We start from the raw sequence: 24125 nt of genomic DNA, 5'->3' as shown, positions 1-24125 counted from the left end.
CAGTCGGCAGCAGGGTTTCTGTGCTGCCCAGTTCTCGTAGGTGAGTAACTCCTCTCATGGCAGGGGGCCTTGGCATGCGTGGGGGAACTGAAAGCGCTGGCTCATAGCGATGCAGAGGAGCTTCCTAGCCTCTTGGACTGGGCGGCTCTGTTTTTAAGAGCCTGAATCTGTAGATGTCAGATTCCATTTCCCTCCCCTCCTTGAGGCAGAGGTGCTAGTGAGAGGTGTCAGATGAGGAAGCAAGAAGCTGTTTTTTCCTTATGGTTGTTCTTTCTGAGCTGGGGGTGGGGGTTCAGTGTTTGTCTCTCTTACTTCTGGACACCCCCCCGCCCGGGCTAGGGAAGGATGTGGTGTTTCTCAGAATGTGAGGTTTTTCACTGCATGGCTTGTGGATGAGAGGTTGTGCAGGGTGCAGGAAAGTGCAGTCTGGCAGGCTTAGCCACTTTTGTAACTTGGACTTGATTGGCACTTCTGTCACACAGGGCAGAACTGCAGCAAGGGACATACTGAAATTGTTTTCCTGGAGGAACTGCTGTTAACTTGAAAACGTAGTGGGACCTGGCAGAGTGGGTTTTTCCTTGTCTCTTTTGTCAATGAAATCCTAAGCGCCTGGTGGAAATGTTTGTTCTCAGTCTCTTGCTAGGTCACTTGCCAAATCTCCAGATTAATTTCCTTCTGATGTAATACTTTCAAGCTCTATTCTAGAAGAGGTGGGTCTTTACTTTTTTTGTCTTAAACTACGACATGTAGGAAGAAAATGTTTGCTGACTGTCAGGCTGTGGTGGGAATGTGTGGTTCTTCTCTTTGCTGCCAACTTCACTAAAAAGACCTGAATGACTCAATGTGCCTTGATGAACACTTGTGTGTGACAGAGGGCTCATCAGGATTTCCCTGACTGGCACCTGCCTGAGCCCAGCCACAGTGGAATGCAGAGGGCTGGAGGGTGGAGCCGGGAGGGACGAAGCCAGAGCCTGCGGGAAACTGTGCTCTGCTCTAAAGAGCTGAGCTGCTGCAGCCACCTTCTCCCCGAATTCCCCCTCCCCAGCCTCCATGGCTCAGTGCTTCTGCTGCTGCCATGTTTGCCAGTGTTTCCTATTAGAGGAGGATAAAGCTGTCATTCTGATCAACAGCAAAATCAACAAAAGCCTGAGGGAGAAGAGATGAGTCTGGCAGGAGCTGAAATTGCTGCTTCTTGGCGAGTGGCACTGGGGGAAAGACGCTGGTTTTCTGTTGAATGACAGCCAGGCAGAGGCGGGATGGAGGAGAATCGAGTGGGGCCACGGGGCAGCAGACGGGACAGAGGGAGGAAGTCCCCCAAAGTACCAGCTGGAGGTACCTGGGGGGAGTACGTGTGCCTGACTGCATGGGAGGAGAGCCACTGGCTGACTAGTGCCAGAAATGCTGCTCTGGATGCTGAGGTGGTTCTCCCAGCTTCACTGTTGCGCAGCCTTGAGCAAGTCTATGCCTCTATTGCCTCTAGCCATGTTTTTTTGGCATCTTCAGAGTGAGGAGTGAGAACTGATTCTACTGCATGCACATACAGCACCTTGTGGGGGAGGATGATTGTCACCAGGGCATCTGGCCACTACTGTAATACGCAGCACTGAAACATCTCCGACTTTATGGGTCACCAATGAGTTAATGCCTACACCTTTCACTCTTGTTTTCCAGTACAACCAGGCACAAAAATCTCTTGAATCTTTGGGTATGATTTCTTTCCTGACACACCAAAACTGAGGTTGACTCTGTGGGGTTTGTGCCTCAGTAACACAGTGGTTGGATGTTATCACAAGCTACGGGGGCTTGTGGGAAGAGAAGGGTGGTGATATCGTTAAGGCATGCGGACAGGAGTAGTACTCCCAGTTCTGTTTCCTTTATTGCTACAGATTGCCTTTACCCTTTTATGGACTGGCAGAGATCTGAGATAAAATCATGTATTGCAGTAATGCCTTACAGCCTAGATGTAAGACCTTGCTGTGCGAGGTGCTGTTGTCATCTTGCTTACAGTGAGGGTCAGCGTTCTGGCTGTCCACATTGTCTGTGGCTTGAACCAGGACCAAAGCCTTTGCTTCTAAGCCAGTTGGTGCAGCTGACTTGTGTCCAAGCTGCTTGGGGGTATTGCCTTCTGGAATGGACTGGTGGTATCCATGTGGCACAGCAATAGGTCTAGATCTCTTTTGCACCCTGTGTTACCCATGGTCAGAAAACACACAAGGCTTTGACTTTGGTAATATTTTTTTTTCTTCTGTTGAAGTCTGCAAGAAAGAATGAAATGGTGGTGTCATAGCCCTATAGGATGCTGTATTTATACTGTGACGTCCAGTGGCATGAGTGTATGCCTGCTTTGGGAGATGGTGTAAAGATGCACATGAAGGAGGGCAACTGAAGGCAAGAAGCTTGCTGTACAACTCCAACACTGGCTACAGGCAGAGAAAGTAAAGTTTGGTGCTATCTGCCTCCACACTGTTTATCTGGGAATGCACTTGCCTCTTTGCTGGAGGAACCTAGTCATCTGACTCCAGAAGAGAACTGGGAGTGAGCTAGCATGTACACTGTGGAGTATGAGGGGAATGTGGCTTGAGAATGAGCCAAACGTGATGTAGACATGTGACACAGCCCTGCAGGTTGAAGGGACAGACTGCTTCCTCGTACCGCGGCTCCCTGCGGTTTTCTGTCCAATCTGGAGTGGATAGCTGAGGGCTCTTATATTCCCGCTGTTCAGGATGTGCTGCAGAGCCAAATGCCTACAGCTGGCAGCAAGGAATACCACTTCTCCGTGCAGAATGGGATGTTAAGGTGAAGCTCCTGTAAAGCAGCCAGCCCTTTGAGCGTGGCAAGTGTGTGGGATTCCCCTTCTCCCAAACAACTGTCCTGCACCCTGCCTCTTCCCTCTCTATCATGCCTCTTGTCCTTGGGCTGTCTCTCTTGGCTGCCCCTCCCTTCCCCAGTGGGAAATAAGGCAGCACCTACTAGAATATCCTCTGCTTCTGCTTGGACTGGGCAGGTGCTGTGGTTATCAGGAAGCAGAGCCTTTGCACCTCTGTGCCTTTTCTTGTTCAAAATGCTACCTGCATCTTGAATTTCAGGTAGTTGAATTCCACCTGGCTCTGGTGTTTTTCCTGTCCTCTGCCCAAGAGGTGGCTTGGTAAGGCTTCTGCTCACTTGCTCTCGGCAGGCTAAGAGTGCATTTGGGATTACATTTAGTAACTCACTTGATATCTGGTAACCCGTTGAGATGTGACAGCACAGTCCTGGGGGGCTCTGAGTCCATAATCCCTGTCAAAGCTGTGGTCCCAGGCACTGCCTGCCCAAAGGGGAAAACATCGTGCCCCTGCCTCTGGCTGACCCTCCATCCTGGCAGGATCATGGATGTGGGTGGGCAGAAGTCAGAGCAGAGGAAATGGATCTGATGCTTTGAGAGTGTGATTGCTCTCAGCTATCTGGCCTCCCTCAGTGAATGTGACGGCTCCCTGGAAGACAACAGCGAGGAGCCAAGAAGCTCGCAGGCTGTGCCGGGAGGTGCTGGTGAAGGAGCTCGTCCAGTGGTCCAGGCAGGTGGGTGAGCGTCAGTGAGGAGTGCGGGCCATCTCTACCATCGCTGCTCTGCAGCAGGGCTGTGGAGTTCGGCAGAGTGCTCTTGGAGGCTGGTGAGCTGGACGTCTGCCCGAGAGGGACAGCAGTCTCTGCGTGCTACCCCCTCGCTGCAGAACAGGGTGGCGGAGAGCCTGGCTCTGCTCGGGGCTGCCCTGGCTCTGGAGCACACTGGGGATCCTCTTTCTGAGCAAAACAAACCTCCTGGAGGACACGATTGCTGCCTGAGACGCGGCCCAGTACTTTACCTCCTTCCATGGTAACATGCTCCTCCAGGCAGCTGCGTGGCTGGAGCAGCCAAGTGCATGTGTCATCAGCATGAGCTGCTGCTCCCCTGGGTGTCTGACAGCCTGAGTGCGCTGGAGGCAGCAGGATGCTTGGCACAGCCCTGTGACACAGCTTGTCTCGTGGAGCACTCAGGCACTGCAGGGGCTACAGCCTCAGCTGTGTTCCTGACTTTGCTGTGCTCTGCGGGCAGGCTGCCCTGTGATAAGATGGGCTAATTCTGCCCCCGTGCAACACCGGTGGGCACACGCTGCAAGTGCTCCCATAGCCCTGGGGACCCCTTGTGCTCAGTGTCCCCTCCCCTGTGTAGTTCTTCTTTCCTGCCTGCTCACACTGCAGCACATGGGTGGAAGACCATCTCCTGCCGGGAGATGACCGATTACCATCTTTTCAGGTTTGCGTGAGCACTCCACACTGGGGAGAGGAGGCCAAGAGGCTTCCCCTGCTCTGAAAACCAGGCTTGACACCTATTCTGGGGGTTTAGGTGGGACAGAAAATGGAGGCCACTGGTTAGGGTAGAAACTTGCAGCTTGGGATTCAGCTGTTTTGAGCAGTGAGTTCTGTGCTGTTCAGGACTGGAGCCAGCGGCCGAGAGAAACCCAAATCACAGAAGGAAAAAGGATCTCCAATGCAGATGCAATTTATTGTTTTTAAGTATTCTTACAACACTGGAGCTACAGCAAGAGGGGAGAAAGGAGGCAGCAGGTTTCAGAGGTACGGGGCAGCAGCAGCAGTAGTGAAGCAGGAGCTGAAAGTGTCCTCCTTGGAGCTGGGGCAACCCTCTAACCCCAGGGCTTGGGCAAAGGAGACCCAGGCATCTGGTGTCACAAATGGAAGGGGCAGGGAGGAGGCTGCTCTTTGGATCCCCCCGATCTAATTGTACTGCCTTCCTCAAAGGGCGGCAGACATCCCAACAGCTACTGTCACCTCACTCAGGGCTGTCCTGCTGCTTCCTTTCTAGAGCTGTAGCCACAAGCAGCTTGACCAAGGGGTAAATCAGAGCAGCAAAGTGCGGGAGCATGCACTGTGTAAATGGGCACTCCCTAGCTTGCACAGGGAACAAACGCAGTCAAGGTGCAATCTCTGCACCAGGCCCCCCCACTTTGCTAGAGAGAAGTCTTTCCCATGTCTGTGAGGATGAGTGGAAGATATTTCCCAGGGAGAAAGGAAGAAAAAGCGGGTGAGCATGGGGCCCTGAGCGTGAGTTTTCCAGGGTAGCAGCTGAGGGGAGAGTAGGGTTATGCTGACTTCATGACACTGTTGACCCAGGGAAGGTAAGGAGCAATGTGTGTGTAGAAACCGGGCCAATTGTTATGCCTATAGGAGAAGATGCCGTAGGCTTTGTTGTTGCAGACGAGTGGATCCCCAGCGTCACCCTGTAAAATGGAGGAGGAGAGAGATCAGTGTTGATTTACGTAGGGTCCCCAGGAAAAGGGTGCATTTCCAAAGAACAGGGAGGCTGCAAATACCAGGACAGAGCTTCCCCAGGAGAAGGCTGGACTCGCAATGGATGTGGATAGCTCTGGGCCCAAAAAGAACCATTGGCAGTTTTGTCTAGGACCCAGTACAGGACCCAGCACAACTACAGCCGGGCAAACGCTGAAGCTTAAAGTATCGCTTCATTTCTGCCCTTCTGCTGGCTGCAGAGCACTACAAAATGCACTCAGACCAGCTATGAGATTTAGGGCAAATCCCTCTTTGGCCAAGCTGTTGTCCTGTTGTGCTGTTGCAGACTCGTAGGTCCTGTGCTGTGGGAATACAAGGATCCCCTTGTCCCTTCTGCTTCACTCATGGCTGAGCACAAGCGTGATGCCTGCAGTCAGCAGGAATGCTGCTGATCATCTGAGCGTCTGATCCTTGGAGATCGAGACCCAGGGCACCTGAGAGGGATGCTGCTGAGGAAGCATGGACTGATGGCAGGGCAGGGAGGGGAGAGTGAGGGGACAACAAAAAGCAATTTTAGACAGTACTTTTTCAGTGAAGTTTTTTAGCCCAGATTAGGTTCGTGCCCAGCACCTGGCTGAAACCTCCCCTGCAGACTTCTACTCGCTAAGTCAGAGACTGACCTTTTCAGGTAACCCAGCAGATCCACTGCGGCCACAAATCAAGTTGTCAGCAAGTCCAGGGTAGTGGCTGAGGCAGTCCCTTTGTTTGATGATGGTGACGGTGGCTTCGCGTAACATGGTAGCGGGTGTTTTGTAGCCCCAGCCAGCTATGCTGCATGCAGTCCCACCAGGGACTTTTGACTTTTCAAAGGAAATGGTCCTAACGTAGCTGTTGCTGGTGGCATTGCCTTTCAGCTGGGCAAGGGGACAGAAAACACAGAAATAAGTGCTTGTCTGTAAGTGCTCTGTGATGAAGGCTGCCCCCTCCTGCTCCAGGGTTACAGCTCAGCCCTGCATGTTGGGCAGATGGGACCATGCAGGTGCTCCAGGCAGGTAGTTACCTTCAGCAGGAGGATGTCATTTCCCTTCTTAGGACTCGTGAAGTCTGGGTGGCAGTGATACTCTTGGACTTCGAATGTTTGCCAGCTTTCCTCTCTCCTCTGGATTGTGTGGGCTCCAAGGATGACAGTCAGAGGTTTGTGTCTGGTAAAATCAAGAACAGCGTACGTCATTAGCTTTCTCCTGTCTTCCCTGATAACGCTGAGGCGCATCTCCCAGGGGCATGGCCAGGAAAGACTGGCTGGGCTTTAAAGAAGAATGGTGGGAGCAAGGAGCTCTGCCAGTGAATCTACCCAGTCAAGAGGCAGAGCAAGTTCCCGTCTGACAGACCGGAGCTCTGCAAGGGTTACTTTACCTCTGGATCCAGAGCTGAGCGGATTTGGTCCAATGCTGCTGCTGTGTACTAAGATATGTGGATTGTTCGTCCAGGCTTCGTAGGCCCATGGAAGTCCATGGCACGAAGGAGGGATTTCTAAATGAGGACCCTGCTCTGGGCCAATGTACCTTTACTGGCCTCTACATCATCTGCAGAGGGGGCTGCCTTAGGAAAATCGGGAGGGACCCTGGGTACGGGTAGGAGTCCCTCTCAATCTAGCAGGTGAGGCTTGGGCACCCAGGCTCCTGGGTTCTGCTGATCCCCCTTTCTGCTGCTCAGATGTGGGGACTGGCCCTGTGCCTGGGTTACTGGCACCAGGGCAGAGCTGTCAGCCCTGAGGAGTGTAGTAGCTACACCCAGAGTCATGCGCATCTAGAAAAGCCCTCTTGCCTGTCCACGCACCAGTTTCTCCAGCTGGAGGGATAGAAGAGAGCTGGGCAAGCAGCTTGCTCATAAAAGATTATTAATTCTGACAGCAGTCTTGGAGGTCTTTGGTGGCAGAAAGGGCAAAGCCTGACCCCAGCAATCCCTGCTATGCCAGCAGGTCAGTCACAGCAAGGGAGGAAGCTGGTCTGACTTCTCATCGCTGACGTCTGGGAAGAATAAAACGAGTCATGGAGGGGGAATAAAAAAAAATAAATGTAAGTACCTGAACGTGGGCTGGGGAGGGACATGGGGAAGGATGGCTCAAGGGAGAGCTGCAGACATACCCCTGCTGTTTCGGTGCTAGCCCCGACAGCCTTGCCCTGTCCCAGCAGTGTAGCCTGCACTCCCTGCTAGGGAAAGAGTTTGGCCACAGCCATGAAGGAAGTGACTCAAACTGTTAGACCTCCATCTGGGAGATGTTACCCAGATCATGGCAGTGCGACAATCTCGTTGCGCCAGGTGCTGTACAAACATAGCAAAAACTTACACGAAGCATTGAGCCGCTGTCATCACCCAGTTCGGGGCCACTAGGAAGCCTCCGCAGAAACGGTTGTTCTTTCCTTGCAGATAGGCCATGTAGGGTACGGAGCGGGTCTTGGCTTCACCTCCTCCCTCCATCCGATTCCAGGAATAATCTGGAATGGACGGGACTGAGGATGAGGGGATCGGAGGACAACAGAGCACAGGACATGCTGCCTGGGACTCTTCCTTTCCCAGCCCTCTCCTCACCTCCACGCCGCTGTACTTACTGGCTTTAGCCGGGGGGCATGTCACCAGCAGGAGGGAGAGCAGGAGTTTCTGCAGGTGCTTCATCATCGTGTTCTTGGCTTCAGTGGATCCCTTAGAGGTGAGGCTGCAGCTGCGGACTCTTCCTGCTCCCAGCAAGGTTTTATAGCCTGAGACTAGACTCCAGGAAACCACAGAAGTCAGATTCATCTGATTGATCTATCAGTAAATTGCATGCCTCAGCAATCTGAGAGGGGAATTCAGTCAGCCTTACCCTTGGGCATCAACCCACATTCATCTTGGGCCTGATCTGGGGTATCTGATGTCCTTCGAAACCCAGAGCCAATTTTAACCCATTGACTTTGAGCTGGAAGCTGTAGAGCGCATACGCACCCTCATCACTTTGTCTGCCAGCGTGCTCTTCTCTTGCAGCTTGTATTTGTTGTAGAGCACTTGCAAACTCCCTTGATTTTTATCATGAGCCCTGCGAGAACACTATTTCTTTCACTCGATGTACCAGTTCCAAAAACCGTGCAGTGGCAGTTGAGGACCCTCTTGCTCTTTCTCAGTAGGTGGAGTCCTGGCTAATAGAGCAAAATCGGTGTGAGTGCATTTATAACACCACACTGGTCATGGCTATGTGAGGGCAAGAAGTTGTTACGGCAGCTTCATGAGCGTGGCCCACAGCAGCATGACTGCTGCTGTTGCCATGAGGTCTCTGTTCTGCACCAGCTGCTAACTTAGGGCTCTGCTTTGTACAGCAAAAGACACCATTTTAAGTGTTTCTTTCCAAATGTAATTGTTCACCGTTAAATTGGGGAGTTTGCTGTCTCTTACCAGCCAGTGTGAGAGAAGAGAGGAGGACACTTCCTTGACCCTGGGTCAGGGGCTCGCTTTCCCTCTGATGTGTTGAGGGAGGGTGGAGACAGGGATGCAAGTTTGGGATTCTGCCCCGTCACTGGCTAGAGATAACCCGATGACACATTTCCCTGAAGCTGGTCTTGTTCCTCGGGGAAGGGTCATGTCCAAGCGCGTCACAGCCAGCGCTGCCCCCGCCCTGGCAGGCACTGAGTTTTAAATGCCAAACACGTGCCAGGTGCCTTTCTGCAGGGCATGGCGGGGATCTGTCTGCCCTCAACCAGGCCCCGTGGCAGCTGCACCTCCTCCTCCAGCCCATGGTGAGAAGGACCGCGCTGGAGGAAGGGCTGGTGGCAAATCACTGAAGACGCTCCCCCCGGCCCCCAGGATGTCCCTTGCCTCCCCACTGGCACCAGTACACAGGCTCCAGCAAAGGGTGGAAGATGGGCATGCCTGTCCGCTTGCCCCAGCAGCAGTTCCTTCCTTCAGCTGTGAGAAAACGGGGCTGACATGTCCTTGCTGCCCTCACTGACTGCCGGTAAATTTGCTTTCCTATCTTCCCCCAGCGCCACAGGGCAAAACCCATTTTTAAGCTAAAAGCTGCCATTCTCGTGCAAAGACTGCAGCAGCTGGAGCTTCAAGGAAAACCCTGCCGTGACAAAGATTTGTGCTACACAGATAAGCAGTTGCAGCCTTTTCACTTGCAGATTTCCTAGCTGATAGCAGCTCTTAGCAGAAGCCCAAACCATGGACCCTTCTCGCTTTCCCCAGGGTGGCATGGGTGCTGAAGGCAAAGGCAACGACGTAGTTTCCCTTCATCCCAGGCAAGAACAGGGAGAACATAAGAGCAGACATCCAGGGCCAGACTGCAGGCCATCTCCTCCCTCTGACAGAGGTGGCTAGTGGTAGCCTCAGAAAGACTATGAGAACAGGGCAAACATCCCGTTCCCTTGAATTGCACACAGTTTCTGTATGTTTAAAATTCCCCGCTGGGTTTCCCCGCCACAAACCAGTCCAGTCTCTCTTGAACTTGCACAGACATCTGTCATCCTGCACCAGGGAGTTCTGCAGCTCAGTTATTTACCAATGCACTGTCTCTGCCCCTTGTCATCTCCTCCAGGAAAGTGTCCAGCACTCTCCTATCTGTATACAAGAGATGTCATCAGAGACTAGCTGGAAGAAAGGAGACTAGGGCTCAGAGTTTAGGCAGGCTGCTTTACACCCAGTGCAGGCCATGGAAGGAGGGGCTGGTGCAAGTCATTCAGACTCTAGTGCAGGAGCTGTCTGAAAGTGGTGCTAGAGCATCCTTTGTGGGGAGGAGAAGCTCACCGCTGAGTATCACCCGGCTGAGGGGAGAGCCGTAAGCCCTTTTGGTTTTGTGCTACTGCTCGAACAGTCTCTGCTCGTGCTGTACTGCTGGGGCTGGGCTTGCCTTTGTGAGATGGACTGAAACATGCCAACAAGCTCCAAGGCAGACAGCTCCCAGCTAGGACTCGCCTTTGTCTTCTCCAGGGAAAGAGTCGGGCTCTCCTGCTATAGTTGGCTTGGGAGGAAAGGAGGAAGTGGCAGGGGGTCAGGCGCTTTTGTGAACCCAGGTCCTTTATCAACCCTTCCAGTGACTGTATCAATGTCTCTACCCAGGACATCATGTTGATGTTCAGGAGATGGAGGACTGTGGTTGCTGGAGGATGGCAGAGGCAAAGACTGAAAGCACTGGTGTGCAACAGCTGGGACTTTGAGTATGTCTCCTCTCTGGGATCCTAAAGCCCTGTCCCTGGGCTCTCAGCTGCCACCTGCCCTACACCCAAGGGGGGGGCAGAAACAGCACAGTCCACAAAAAGCCCAGCTCCCTTCACCTGCTGGAGCCCTTACAGCTAAGACAGCTGAAAAGATTAGCCTGGTTTCCCTTGTGACCCAGCCTCCTCTCTTGGCTGCCCTGTCTCCTAGGGTGCAACATCACCCAGGCACGAGGTCCCTGCAGAGGGGACAGTGATTGCTTTGCAGGGAATGGCAGCTTTTGACCCCGGTACCTGCTGACACACTACATCCTGGCTGTCAGCTGCTCCCGGGCAGGTGGTGACATTGCTGAAGTTGGTGAATGGAGTGTGTGCACATCACTTTTCCCAGCCCATTTCTACCTGGGCAGTTTCTCTTCCTGCAACACACTCATCCCCATAACCCCAGGAAGGGCAACTGTAGCTCTTTCCTCCAAGTCTACCAGCAATTCAGTGGATGCAGAGCTGTGACTGCCTCTGTCCCAACAGGCTGACCTCTCACTTGCACCAGCTAGACCCTCCCTCCCTTCTCCCTGGGGCAAGGAAGAAGACATACGCTGGGAAATGCAACTCTGAGTTTACTGAGGGTGTTTTAAGTGCAGTAAGGTTCAAGCAGGGACAGGGTTATCTCTGAAGGAAACTGGGTCCGTTGTAGCACAGCCTCTTTCAGGTGCCATCTGGATGATCCCTGCTTCTGCCAGGGTGATTTAACGTGGCCCTGAACTGTCTGTCTGCGATGGGCAGGGAATGGGACAGCCAGCAGCCTCAGAACAGAAAGAAGGGGACCCTTGTGTCCACCGATCAGGGCACTCAGGTTCCCAAGGAGAGAGGAAGGAGTCAAGCCTTCAGCAGGCGCAGGAAGGAAACCATTGCAGTCTCGAGGGCCGCACCAATGCTGGAGCGAGTGCGGCTGCTGCTACTTCTTCAGGGTTTTTTTGATCCAGGGCAGGTAGTTGGAGATGCGGCTGTAGACCCCGGGCGGGGTGTTGTACCCAAAGGAAACGATGCCTTGTGCCACCTTATTGCATACCAGGGGCCCGCCAGAATCTCCCTGAGGACAGATGAGAGACTGGTTTTAGAGGCCTCTTCCCTGTGGGAACAGGCTTCACCTTGGTCTCTCCCTGCCCAGGCACTGCCAGCAGGACTGTGTCTTTGCCTCGGATCTGCAGCTCTGCTCCTGCCCCACATGCCCACCGAGCTGGAGGAGCTGTCTGGAGCAGGCGAGTTGGGGCTCTAACCCTGGGACTGTGCATGGACCGTGGTGTCAGGGCATCCAGAGAGCTAGTCCACATGGGAGCTAATAATCAAATGCTTGTCACCTCTCCTGGGAACCAGCTAAGTCTGTGCCAGCAGCAGCCCCTGCTACCAGAGAGCCCGCCTGCCCCGCGGCCAAGCCCCCAGCCCGTTGGCAGCCCCTACCTGGCTGGAATCCCTGAGCTCATGGAAGCTGCCGGCACAGACCATGCCGGTGTTGAGATGCGGATAGAAGCGGATGCATTTCCTGCGGCTGTAGATGGTGACTTTGGTTTCAAAGAGCTTGTTGGTCGCCTGGTCGTCATCGATCAGGCCCCACCCGGCTATGCTGCACTTGGTGCCCGTGGGGAGGTCGCTGCTGGTCTTGGGCAGTGGAATGGTCTTAACGTAGTCATTGAGAGTGGCCTTCGCTGTCAGCTGGGAGAAAGCAAGGTTTTTGGAGAAGGCTATGAGCAGAACAGCTGAAGGACACTTCGTGCGCAGAGGTAGGGGCGGTCTAGCAGGACATACAGCACTGCAAGCCCTGGTGAGCTGCCGCGAATAGGGCATGCAGCTCCAAGCCCTGCCCACGGTTCCGTCCCAGGTCCCTCCCATTCCTGCCTGCCTCCTGCACTCATGGGCAGAAGCAGCTGATGGTTTGCAGAAGGCGCTAACAGCAAGAATGTGCTCTGCCCAGACCCTGTTAGACCCACCACCCCACTCTACCCTCCGACCCACTGCCTGCTGCAGGACTGCCTTGCCTTGAGCAGCATGATGTCATTAGATGTGGTGTTGGGGTCGTATTCAGGGTGCTGGTGGTATCTGAGAACTCCCCGGATCTGCTGGGTTGTTTCTGGTTTGTGGATGTTGTGAGCCCCCAGGATGACTGTGATATTCCTGGCCATGGCAGCAGAGGGGAGAAGAGGGAAAACAGATTGGGTCTCACCTGTGTCCCTCCCCTTTTGCAGGCAGGTGGAGAGAGCTGCTCAGCACAGGAGGAAGAGGAACCTACTCCAAAATTACTCCAGTGATGGACCTCACAGGTTAGGGGAGGAAGAAGGGGATAAATCCCCTGTATGAAGTACTCACCCCATGCAGTGTGCGGCTGTCATCACCCAGTCAGGGGCCACCAGGAAGCCTCCACAGGCTAACATCCCTGCCTTCAGGTATGCCATGTAAGGGTGGGAGTGGGGCTGAGCCTCATGGCCCCCCACAATCTGACCCCGTAGAGCACCTGCAAGACACGCCACCGCAGGATGAGCTGGTGGCTGCTGGGGTCAGAGCCCAGACCAGCAGCCTCACTCACAGCAGCTTGTGGCACCCCAGCTTACTGGCATTGGCCCATGAGCAGGAAAGCAGGAACAGCAGGGCCAGCAGTGGCTGGGGCTGGCACATCTCTTCCCACAGCTGGACACTCCTTCCAAGATGTGTGGAAGTCTGAGTCTCCTAGTGCCCAAGGGCTGGTTTTATACCCTGGGACCAGCTGTACCCAGCAGCCAGGAAACCATGTGCGATGGCCTGATTGTGCTAATCAGAGCAGTGCAGCATCCCTGCAGGTCTATCTGCATCTCTGCTGCCCCGGCCTGCTCACATGCCCCATGTGCCCTGAGGCTGTGATTGATGAGTGATAGAGCAGGACAGAAAGGCCAGGGCAGAGAGAGCATGGTATGCCACAGTCCCAAAGCCTCAGGGATGCTGACTGGGAGAGGTGTCCTAGGGTGTTTCTGGGGTGTGATTTAGCATTTCTCCCACAGTTTGGCTGCAGGACAAATCACGTCCATCCGCTTCAAAGCGTGATGTCTTCAAGCTCTGGCAATCAGGCTGTCTCATACTGTACCTTCAGTAGCTCATGCTACTTGCTCCTGGGGGTGGTCAGGTCACTTCGTGCTTTGTTGGCAAGCGCAATGACTGCAGATGCTCTTGCCCCTCTATGGTTTCCGCTCCGCAGCTGGTCTGGCCACTGGCACATCTGTTCAAATGGGACCAGGGGAAACCTTCATCTACCGTGCTCTGGATTCTCTGCTCTCTCCCTTCCCTGACCTGAAATTGCCTGCAAACCAGGCTGCAATTGCTGTCTTCACCTTGCCCCTAGCAAAGTGTGATTTGGTTAAATGCTAAACTAAGCACCAATCCTGCTGCGCTTGTCCCTTCCTGGCCTTGTGGCCCTGAACAGAAATGACCATTGGGCTGTCCCAGGTGATCCTGTTTCAAAGAGGTGACCAAATCTTTGTGTCAAGGGCACAGACCTGGAGCTCAGGACACCTGCGTTCTTCCTATTCCTGGCTCTCACACTGCCTTAGCTGGTGGCTGTCCGCTCTTTCGTTCTGATCTTTGGGCCTCCAATTGCCTAAGTGTGTCCTGCAATGGCAGCTGAGACTGTCCTTTGTATGAACAGCTGCCTGACCCTCAGGCTGCAAGCTCAGAGGGAGCTGTGCCATAAAATCCTGTGTTGTTTAAAGTTGTCCTTCCTGTTTGCACTTCCTCGCCCTTATCTACCTTAATTTTCGCCACTGCCAGGTTGTCCCAGTTTGCTGCATTGTTTCTTGCTCCCTGGGGCTTGTCTGGGCAGTTGCGTGCCCACAGCAAAGCATAAATCTATTGGGGTTAATGCTGTGTGAAGTGTGTGCTCTGCTCAGGAGGCACTGCAGGTTGCATACTGGAAGGACATCTTTTCCATGCTCACAGACTTTCAACAACTCATGACTCTGCTCCAGCACAAGAGCATCCAAGGGGCTGGGCACAGCCACAGCAGAGAGGGGCCATAGAGGAGGTGGCAGGGTGCCGCACTGGAGCTGTGTGGCCTCTCTGCTGCCATAAGGGCAAAAGCTGTCATGAGAGCACAGCCAGGTTCTGCACTCCTCCTGCACCCAGCCTCATCCCTCCTATTTTGAGTGTTGGTCAGGATTAAACCTTCCCTCAGATGCTCTTCAGAAATTTTCTCTGAGCCCTGAAGTCCAGCCCTTTCCCTTGCTTTGCCCCATCAGCACCAAAGTCTGGCTTAGGGGCAAACCAGCAGGCAATTGCCTGGCCATGGCCACTGCTCATCCCCAGAGGCTGTGCTTGTGTGACAAGAGGGACAGAGCCCAAGAGCGTGGAAGTGCCACTGGCTTGTGTGAGCACTTGCAATGTAGGGCAGCCAGGTCTCTGGCCAGCGTGCTAGTTGCTGAAGCTGGAGCAGTGCTCTCCTGTCCTCTCTGGCCCAGTGAAGCTGTGGGCAGCTGCTAGCCATTCTTAAGCAAAGCAGCTACTCCAAAACACCTTCCTCTACTGTGCAGATGAACAATTTGCTATTGAAAGGATGGGGAGAGCTGGGGAGGTAGGCCTTAATGTCTCCTTTTAATCCCTGGAGTACTTTCAATCTGGTTCACCTAGGCAGGAACCCTCCCAGAAGCTCTGGCTGAGGTCACTACAGGTTCTCTGCAGGCACCTGGTTTAAATAAGCTAATTTGGACTTGTAACTGCAGCCAGGAACTGATGAAAAAATGCAACAGGCAAAGGCAATAGAACAATTAGCACTCTGAGGCCTCAATGCTGCCCCCTTCCCCCCCCCCGCCCCCCGAATCCTTAGTCCTGCTGTGGGAGATTTCTCTACCCAAAGACCTGGTCTGTGTGCCCATTCCCTGTGACACTTTCTGCCAACACTTCTCAGGGGCCTGCACGTCACTTGAGGAAAATGAGGCTTGCTTTAATCCTAAATCACCATCTCTGGAGCAGTCTCTGGTTACTGGTCCTAATGTGAGAAGTGGTTTAAACTCAGCTGTGCCTGCCCAAGACATGATACCAGCTTTGCTTCTTGCTGAGAGTGATTTCAGGTTAAAAAGCACATACAGCTCCAAGGCTCCCAGCAAAGGAGAGTGAATCAGGAGGAAGACCACTTAGTATTTTTATGTATAACAGGCAAGGAGGAAAAACAGCAGGTGGAGGAAGTTATGCACAGGATGGTAAGCAGCAGAGCTTGGGATAAATTTATGCTCTCCAGACACAGTGCAGCAGCACCAGCCCTGCTGCCAGTAAATGCATTGCCCCTGCCCCAGCCAGGCAGCACTAACCACAGGGAGGTCTGTTGCTTGCCCTTCCTCTACGGTGTTCAGGTTAGGTTTCAAACCAGCCCGATTTCCTCTGCGGGGTGCTTGGTACCACACCCCTGCCAGTTCCCCCTTGCGCAGGCATCACCCTGCTGTTTACGCTGAGCCCTCCCTGGCCTGTTTCCTGGGCGAGGACTGGTTCCTCCCTGCCATCCCCACATGAACATGGGAAGAAACAGCTCTCAGCTGTGAGCCTGCGGGGACAAGTCTGGCATTGAGCTAGGCCCTGCCCCAGAGGGTGCAAAGCAGCGTTGATGAGCTCACACAAGGGATTTTATGGGTCCTGCGCAGGGGAGCCTCGGCCAGAGGCTCCAGCCAGGTCCCTGGAGCAGCCTCATGGCCTTGGTGACACCACACTGACCATGGCTGTCTGTGCCACACTGAGTGGGGGTGGCAGGAGCAGCATGCAGCGCCCTCCCTCCTGGGGATGTGTCTGCTCACTGGAGACATGGTTACAGGGCAGAAGATGCTAGGGGAAAGCTGAGCTTGTCCCAGGCACAGTAGGAGAACTGGTGTTGGGCATGGCGTTTGGAGACCAGACACTGAGCTGGTCCAGCTTTTCCAGCCCCTCTGAGCTACCCAGGCCAAAACCCAGACCTAGGGAGAGGAGGGATTGCTTCTCTGGCAATTGCCAGTGGCTGTCAGGAGCTGCATGAAATGCCACACTGTAAAGAAGAAGCGAGACTCAGGACTTTGCATTTGTGGCATGTTTACTCTGGAGGGATGCTGAGGGATGAGCGCCTTCAAAGCTCCCGTCCTACAGGCACTGAGCACTGGAAACGCTCAGTGCCTTTCACTGCAGAGCAGCCAAAAGGTCAAAATCTCAAACCTGTCGCAAAGGAGGGAAAGGTGTGACACCATGGGAGACAGGGTCTGGGCTGGCCCACTGATGATGTGTTTTACTGGGATGACTTCCAAGTAATTATCTTTTTTTTGGAGGGGTGGGGAGAGGCATTTTATAGAGCTGTTTGCTTTCTGTTTAATGTTTTTGCATTGAGGAAATGCAAGTTTCTACAGAAAAGCCACTTAAAGAAAAAAATCAACAAAAGTTTGCCATTTAAGGTCATTAAGGTGGTCTAAAGGAGATGATCCTGAAACTTTCTCTTTCATGTTCTTGTTTTCCTTCAAATCCAGAGATGCACTGCAGAGACTTTTCCTACAGAGACCCACCATCACCACCACCCAATTTCAATGAACTGACACCCCGGCACAACAACTGTGCCTGGGACAATTCTTTGAGTGCTCTGAAGGGCCAGGTCTCCAGGGTTTGGTGTCAGCCCAAGCCAAAGGGGCCTTGCTGGCTCTTCACAGTTCCTCTGGGGCCAGAAGCATCCCGCCACGCTGGGGACTGGGATGTGCCACTGGAAAGATGACCACCTGCTGCTCCGCAGTAGAAGAGACCAAAGCTAGGAAATGCAACCAACCAACTGCCAGGAGCGATCAGTCATTTTTAAACCAGCACAACTCCACCCTTCCTGGAGCAGAAAAACACCTGCGGGCGAATGGATGCCTTGACTGATGGTTGGGCTGTGCTGGGGCCACACAGTGGGGACAGGATAGGTGGGTGGGGAGGTGAGGAGGGAGCCTTGTGGGACAGAGATGGGGATGCCAGCTGTCCATGAGCCAGTCTGGGGGTTGCCTGGCTGGGCCCACCAGGCAGAGCTCTCCACAGAGCTTCACCCAGGGATTTTTTTAATCAGAATGTGTGAAAATACAAGTTTTAATCAGGACTGTGCAGCAGCACAGCAGGAAAACCTCAACAGAAATCATCGACCTTTTATCTTGCATTTGTAGCTTGCTGTCTTTCCCCCGCAGCTGCTCATGGCCCCCCATAATCTGGAGCTGGACGCCCTCCTGGGAGCAGGTGGTCTCAGGGCAGGAGTGACCGGCCATGCCACTGGCCACAAACCCAGGGAGCCAGGCTCCAGGCTGCTCCTGCCCTGCTCCTCTCTGGGCATCCCTGTCTGCAGACAAACTCTTCCCTCTGGGGCCGAGGTGCTTTTGACCTCCCGTTGGCCTCGGTAGGAGCAGGCTGCAGTGGGTTCCAGGGCTTCTGCTGCTAAGGTGCCTCATCTCAGCATCTGTGAACACCTGCTATGGCCACGGCTCTGGCAGAGGGTTCAGGGGGCTGCAGCTGGCCCCCATACCTCCCCTGGTCCTTCCAAGCCCAGCACTCAGCGGCTCTCAGGCAGTTTCAAGTAGATTGTGGTCTTGATCTGAAGGAAAGAGATGAGTTGCAGGATGGTGTGTCCCTCCCCCACCCCCTTCATTTCAAAGAAAGAACATCTGAACAGAAACGGCAGCAAAGGAGAAGTACCAAGATAAAGCTCAGCCTGCGTCTGTGCAGATAGCAATGGGGAGTCGCTGCAGAACAACAGGAACTCTCCCTCGTGCGGGTGCCCAGCTGAGGGGGAGCCTCGTTTGCCCCCAGCCGTGGAGCTGGGGACTCCCTGCCTCGGGTCTGGCAGCAGCAGCTCTGAGGGGGACGTGGGGCCAGATTTGTGCCAGCCAGCGAGGCCCCGCTCTGCTGAGCTGATTGCGTGGAGTGGAGGGGACCCAAGTCCCCCCAGACCCCCCAGGCTGTGGGACTGTGCCCGGACTTGCCATGAGATGGGAGCAGTGTTTGAGGTGCGTGGTGACTTGGGACGAGGCAGGGAGCTCGGTAGGCTGTTGTGGGGCAGAAGTGAGAGGGTGCTGGAAGGGCAGCAACAAGGGGTGGGACACAGCTCAGACAGCTTCCCAGAGCCGGTCCCCCTCACGACGTGCTGTGAAACTGTGGCATGCCTCACAGGTACCCAGTCCCCTCCGCTATGGAAAGGCCAAACAAGCCAGGTGCTAGGACAGAGCAAGGAACAAGGTTTTGTCTCACTGGAACAGCTCTTGAGAAAATAATCAGCCCTGCCTTTTAGGCAGCACCTGATGTGCTTACGGAAGGGGCGTTAGGAAAAGCCTATGGTATTTTGCTGGTCCAGAGGACCCGGCACCCCATGGGTGAGTGTGTTGAGCTGTCCCAGCTGCTTATCTGCCTCAAGCCCTCCTGCCATCAAAAGCATTTGCCTCCCACCTGCCCCACACTCTCCGCAGATCTCCCTGACAAAGAGCTCGTTCCTGTCAGATATCTCTTTCCTGAGACTGCTCACATGCTGCCAGCTATTTGAGAAGCTACTTAGGGCCCCTGACAAGGCAAGTTTCTTCATCCTCTGATCTTTTAGGGACACCCCACAGTTCTGTCCTGAGCAGACACATTAGCTGGAGGCTCAGCCTGAAGCAAGAATAAAGCAGGGGTGATGTGCAAGAATCACATTGACCTTTTGATTCAGTGCTGTGCTGGGAGCATCTGCCCAGCCCGTTTGGGAGCGTGCTCTTTGTGCTGAATGTGCAATCTTGTACTCTTCTCTGGATTGAACTGCACTTATGGCCCAGCCTTCCTGCTGATTTCCGCTCCTTCAATCTTGGGGTCATCTGCTGACTTTATCAGCATGAGTTTCTTTCCACGCTGCTGACAGAAAAGCCCAAAACACCAGTTGGATGGGTGAATGTGGAGGATGGAGCCCTCAGCTTTTGATGAGAACCACTCTTGCTTGCACATGACTTCCTGCAGCAGGAACCTCCTTTGCATTTTCCACTTGTTTATGCTCCGATCCAGGCTAGGATCTCTCCACTCATCAAGCAGTGGATGGGCTCCCAGGACAACTCCCTGCTTGCCATGCTGATGGAAGAAATCACCGCTTTTTGCTCTCAACCTGGGGACCTCTCCATGGCTTTGTGCCAGTCTGGAGTGAGAACACAGAGGTGAAAGCAGAAAGCAGGGTGCAGCTTCTGCTGTGATCCTGAGTTAAAAGGTGCTCTGTCTTTCTTTTCTCTATGCCTCTTTGCAGCTGTTTTGGGTGGGGTTCATCCTGCACAGAAATGTGGTTGATGTTGTAACTTCCCTTTTTCCACTTTGGTAGGTAGAAGTCTCACTTATTTTGCACAAGGAGCCCTCCCCACTACCTACTCTGTGCTGGGCCTCAGACAAGCAGCTGGAGAGCACTGCTAGCTGCTGAACCTCCCTCCGGCAGCAAGAGCCTCGGGCCAGTCATGACAGGTGAGTCATAAGGCAAATTCAACAGCCGCGGTTGGGAATAGCATTTGCAAGACTTACTCTCCGGTTCAGTTTTGCAGACGCAGGGAATGGGTCAATGATAGACATTAACATTACAATCATGTCAGGACTCCTGGGTTCTGGTCTCAGTGCAGCGCCTTGCGCCTTCTGCAATGCCAGGCAAGAGGCAGCAGCTTTGTGCCTCTGTTTCCCTATCTGTGACCTAGACAATGGGAAGATCCTGACCCATCTCTAGCATGGAGAGCTGAAGGTGGAGGGTGCAGTGCCAGGGCACATGCAGGGCTTTGACCAGCTGGTTTCTTTTGAACTGGGTGGAACTGAGCCCTAGCTTCAGACACACACAGGTGCCTGGACTTGCTGCATTGACAGGGCAGGACTTGGATGGATGTGTCCTGAGAGACTGGCAGGAGCTGGGCCCATGGGGGAGCCCAGAGGGGTGAGAGCATGGAGGTTCCTCCTGGAGAAGGATGTATCTGGGCATGGGTGGTGCACAGGCCAGCTGATGAAGAGGCAGTTGCTCTCTGCCAAGCTCAGGGGTGAATTTAATGCCACAAAAGGCAAAGCACTTAGTGTCTTAGGCTGTCTGGGTGTTCTTACTAGCACTTGGCTTTGTTCAGCCCAACAGACCCTACCCATCAAGGTGGGAGGTGTTACCCCATTTGACCCAGCCTGCCCTGACTCAAAGAGGGGCCTGACACATTTCATTCATGTCCCACCTTCACAACCACAGCAAAGCTGAGAATAGCCAGACCCTTAGTGAGAAATGATGATAGCTGTTAGAAACGATGTCAATACTCTAGCTCACAACAGGAAACTTTATTAAACAACAGGAAGCCCATGCTCATGTGTGGACTTACAAAACACCTCACCCTCCTCTCCCCTTGCTCTTTCAGTGCCGCGGGGCTGGCAGACAGGGCTCTAACCCTCATCTTCACGCTGGGTAGGGCTGCTGGGATCAGAGCCGGTCCTCTGTGGCAGAGTCTCACAGCTGTCTCCAGCCGTCAAACGGCGGGTCTGCTCTGCTCCAAACCCCACCTCAACCCTTGTTCCATCGTGCATCCCTTGGCTGCTGACCTAGGCTCAGAAGATGGATGGTTCAGAGCTGAGCTGGCTGGTGAATCGCTCCCTTCCCCTTCCACTGGGCTCTGCTCAATATCCTGAGCTCAGACTTGACCTGCTTGACAGGAAAAGTTCCTGCCTGCAGCTGGCTGCCATGAGGAATGTGAACATCATCCTGCAGCACTACAACTTCACAGGCAAGCTGACCAACCGGCAGTCTGGGGATGAGGGCATGGGTCTCATCCGCACAACCTTTGCCATCATCAGCTGCATCATCATCCTGGAGAACCTGCTTGTGCTGCTGGCCATCCTGCGGTGTCTGCGAGCCCGCCGCTGGGTCTACTCCTGCATTGCCAGCATCACCGTGAGCGACCTGCTTGCAGGAATTGCCTACCTTTCTAATCTCTGCCTCTCGGGCAAGAAGACCTTCCAGCTTTCACCTCAGCTCTGGTTCCTGCGGGAAGGCATTCTCTTCATCGCGCTGGCTGCCTCCACCTTCAGCTTGCTTGTGACTGCCATCGAGCGCTACAGTGCCATGGTAAGGCCGATTGCTGAGAACGAAGCCAGCAAGACCCTGCGCTTACGCAGCCTGATCATTTCCTGCTGGCTGCTGGCCTTCATCATTGGACTGCTTCCACTGCTGGGCTGGAACTGTCTGTGCGACTTCAATGCCTGCTCTGTCCTCCTGCCTCTCTACTCCAAGAACTACATCCTTTTCTCCGTAGTCATGTTCAGCATCATCCTCCTGGGGATCATTGGCCTCTACATCTCCATCTTCCAGCTGGTCCAGGCCAGTTCTAAGCAAACCAGTTCCCGGCACAGCCGCAAACGGTCCCTGCGCTTGCTCAAGACTGTGCTGATGATCCTGGGTGCCTTCATCATCTGCTGGAGCCCCCTCTTTGTCCTGTTGCTCTTTGACGTCTTCTGTAAGACCCAGACCTGCACACACCTCCACAGCCTGGACTGGACCTTGGCTCTGGCCATGCTTAACTCAAGCGTTAACCCCATCATTTACTCCCTCCGGAGCGTGGAGGTGCGCCGTGCTGTGGGAAGCCTGCTGTGCTGCTGCTGTGTCAGGGTTGGGCTTTGCAAGCCTGGGAACTGCTTGGTCATCACAGACATCAACTCTGGCTCATCCACAGAGAGCTCCCTCCGCTACCGGGAGAGCTTCCGCAGCTCTGTAGCACTGAACGCCCGGCCCAGAGCACCTCTCTCCAGCAACTCCAGCATGATGAGCAATCTCCCCAGCCTCTGAGAGGCCATGGGGAGAGCAACAGATGACAGACAGCCCACCGGGACCTCATGCTGCTGGTCTTGGCCTGGCAGAACTGTACCCTACATGCAGCTCAGGCTGACCAGGTGCAGCCCCACCCCAGTTGTTAACTGTGGTCAGGCTTTCCAGTCCCTTCAGACTGGGATGTTGCTTCAGTGTGGGTGCAGCATAGGGACAGGCATTGCTCTTAGGATGGGAGTGAAGGATATGGGCACATTTTGGGATTGATGCTCTGCTGAGACAACTGTTGTGCCTAGGTTATAAGTGGACCCTGCTCCATGTGTGCATGTATATAGATGCTGTACCTGCCCAGATGAGGGTATTTTGCCCCAGGGCACAGTGACAAACAGGGTGGGTATCCCCAGCGTGACTGCCCCCCAACCCCTTGGGATCAGGCTGGGCTGGCAGTGCTGCCACTGCATGTCCTGCAGGGCTGGAGGCGATACTTGAGTCTTCCCCTGCAGTTTACAGCCTTCTGGAACTGCTGTGATGGGCACAGCTGCTGGGAAAGGATGCAGGCTTGATGTCTTGCCAGGGAGTCAAGAACAACTGGCTTTGCAAGTGCAAGTGTGTGCAGCTGTGGGGCAGCTCAGAGGCCCCTGGCCAGGAACCAAGTGCCCACCTGTAGTGCAGCACAAACCAGCCACAGGATGGCAGAGGGCTGCAGCAACAGCCCAGTCCCTCACCAGAATGTAGAGGCCGGGCACTGTGCCTGGGCAAATGCTGTGACAGTGCTTACAGCCTGGCAGCAAGAAGTAAGAGCCCTGCCATGCCTCTGGGCACGGGGCTGCACCTGCAGTGACAGCCCTGGCACCACCACGGGCAGAAGGAGGTACCCACAGTGACTGGGGAGTCTGGTGCCATCCTGCATGGCAGAGCTACCTGCTCCCATCTGGCTGAACCTCTCAGGTAACGTACGCCTGTACAGCAGAGGGTTCGCAGCGCTGTGGCCTCCCAGAGAGGTAGGTCATGCTCCGGCAAATCTGCCAAGTTCTAAGGTCCCCACACAGGGGGAGGTGCCCACTGTGGTGGGCACTGGAAGGTTGAGCAGCAGCTTCTAGATGCATTCTATTGTCTCCGGTGGGGTTTGGCTCACACCTGTACAGACGCAGGAGGAATTGTTTCTTCTTCTTTTTTGGGCCGAAAAGGCTGCATCCTTCCAGAAACCTTTCCAAAAACAGCATTTGCAATGGAACAGATTTGCAAGAATCACTTCAACAGCCTGGAACAGCGTCATCACCCGGAGGCAAGATGGGGTGGAGCCTGCCCCAAGCCCTTCTGAAGTTCAGCACAGCTGGGGAAAGGAATGGAGGAGTCTGATCCTAGCATGTTTGCTCTAAGCGCTACCACATTTGGAGAAGGGGGTTGCCCATGCTCTGCCAGGGAAATGTTCTGAGGGTCTCCACCTCCCTGTGAGCTGGGCAGCATCAACAGCAGAGAAGGTACCTAAGGACCCCAGGAACCCTGGGCTCACAGCAGTCACATATGGATTCTCCCTGCTGCCCCAGGGCTGAGCACTGCTGCCCTGGCCTCTCTGAATGCCATGCCTTCTCTCCCCTGAGCTTGCAGGCCAGTGACTGCCTGGCTGCAGCCTCTGGCCCTGTCAGTTTGCTGGCTGGTATCTCCGAAGTAGCAGGAGAGATCCCAAGTTGCTGCAACTTCACAGGCAGGAAGCTTAAGAGGCTGCCAAGTTGTGCAGGCACACAGCCCAGCTGGCAGCAGAAATGGACATTTCCGTGGGCAGGCAGATAGCTGTGCTGCATGAAGTTGGTGGGGGGAACTGCTCCCAGGGCAAGGCCAGCTGGGGCCAGCAGAGGCTTTTGCAGGGCTTGGAGACCTCTGCAGCAGGGTTGGCAGGGCTGGGGCTGTGACAGGGGTCAAGCAGCACT

At 54.3% G+C, this 24125-nt stretch overlaps 3 protein-coding genes across 3 annotated transcripts; 1 reads left to right on the top strand and 2 right to left on the bottom strand.

The window, feature by feature from the left end:
* Positions 1-5041: 5041 nt before the first annotated feature.
* On the bottom strand, positions 5042-7935 carry LOC127025656 (granzyme E-like). Its single transcript, XM_050910728.1, has 5 exons — positions 7872-7935; positions 7610-7757; positions 6323-6464; positions 5943-6176; positions 5042-5252 (listed from the first exon to the last, which is right to left on the bottom strand). The coding sequence occupies exons 1-5, from the start codon at positions 7933-7935 to the stop codon at positions 5115-5117; spliced, it is 726 nt and encodes a 241-aa protein (XP_050766685.1). The 3' UTR covers positions 5042-5114.
* A 3069-nt stretch (positions 7936-11004) lies between these two features.
* Positions 11005-13109, bottom strand: LOC127025655 (mast cell protease 1A-like). The gene is made up of 5 exons (XM_050910727.1): positions 13046-13109; positions 12804-12948; positions 12476-12611; positions 11901-12152; positions 11005-11532 (listed from the first exon to the last, which is right to left on the bottom strand). The coding sequence occupies exons 1-5, from the start codon at positions 13107-13109 to the stop codon at positions 11398-11400; spliced, it is 732 nt and encodes a 243-aa protein (XP_050766684.1). The 3' UTR covers positions 11005-11397.
* A 7852-nt stretch (positions 13110-20961) lies between these two features.
* S1PR4 (sphingosine-1-phosphate receptor 4) lies at positions 20962-22218 on the top strand. Its single transcript, XM_050910720.1, has one exon. The coding sequence runs from the start codon at positions 20992-20994 to the stop codon at positions 22216-22218; it is 1227 nt and encodes a 408-aa protein (XP_050766677.1). The 5' UTR covers positions 20962-20991.
* Positions 22219-24125: the final 1907 nt, after the last annotated feature.

The sequence above is a fragment of the Gymnogyps californianus genome, chromosome 24 (genome assembly GCF_018139145.2).
Source record: "Gymnogyps californianus isolate 813 chromosome 24, ASM1813914v2, whole genome shotgun sequence".
NCBI lineage: Eukaryota > Metazoa > Chordata > Aves > Accipitriformes > Cathartidae > Gymnogyps > Gymnogyps californianus.
Note: the sequence above shows the minus strand (reverse complement) of the source record. Positions and strands in the feature narration are given on the sequence as shown.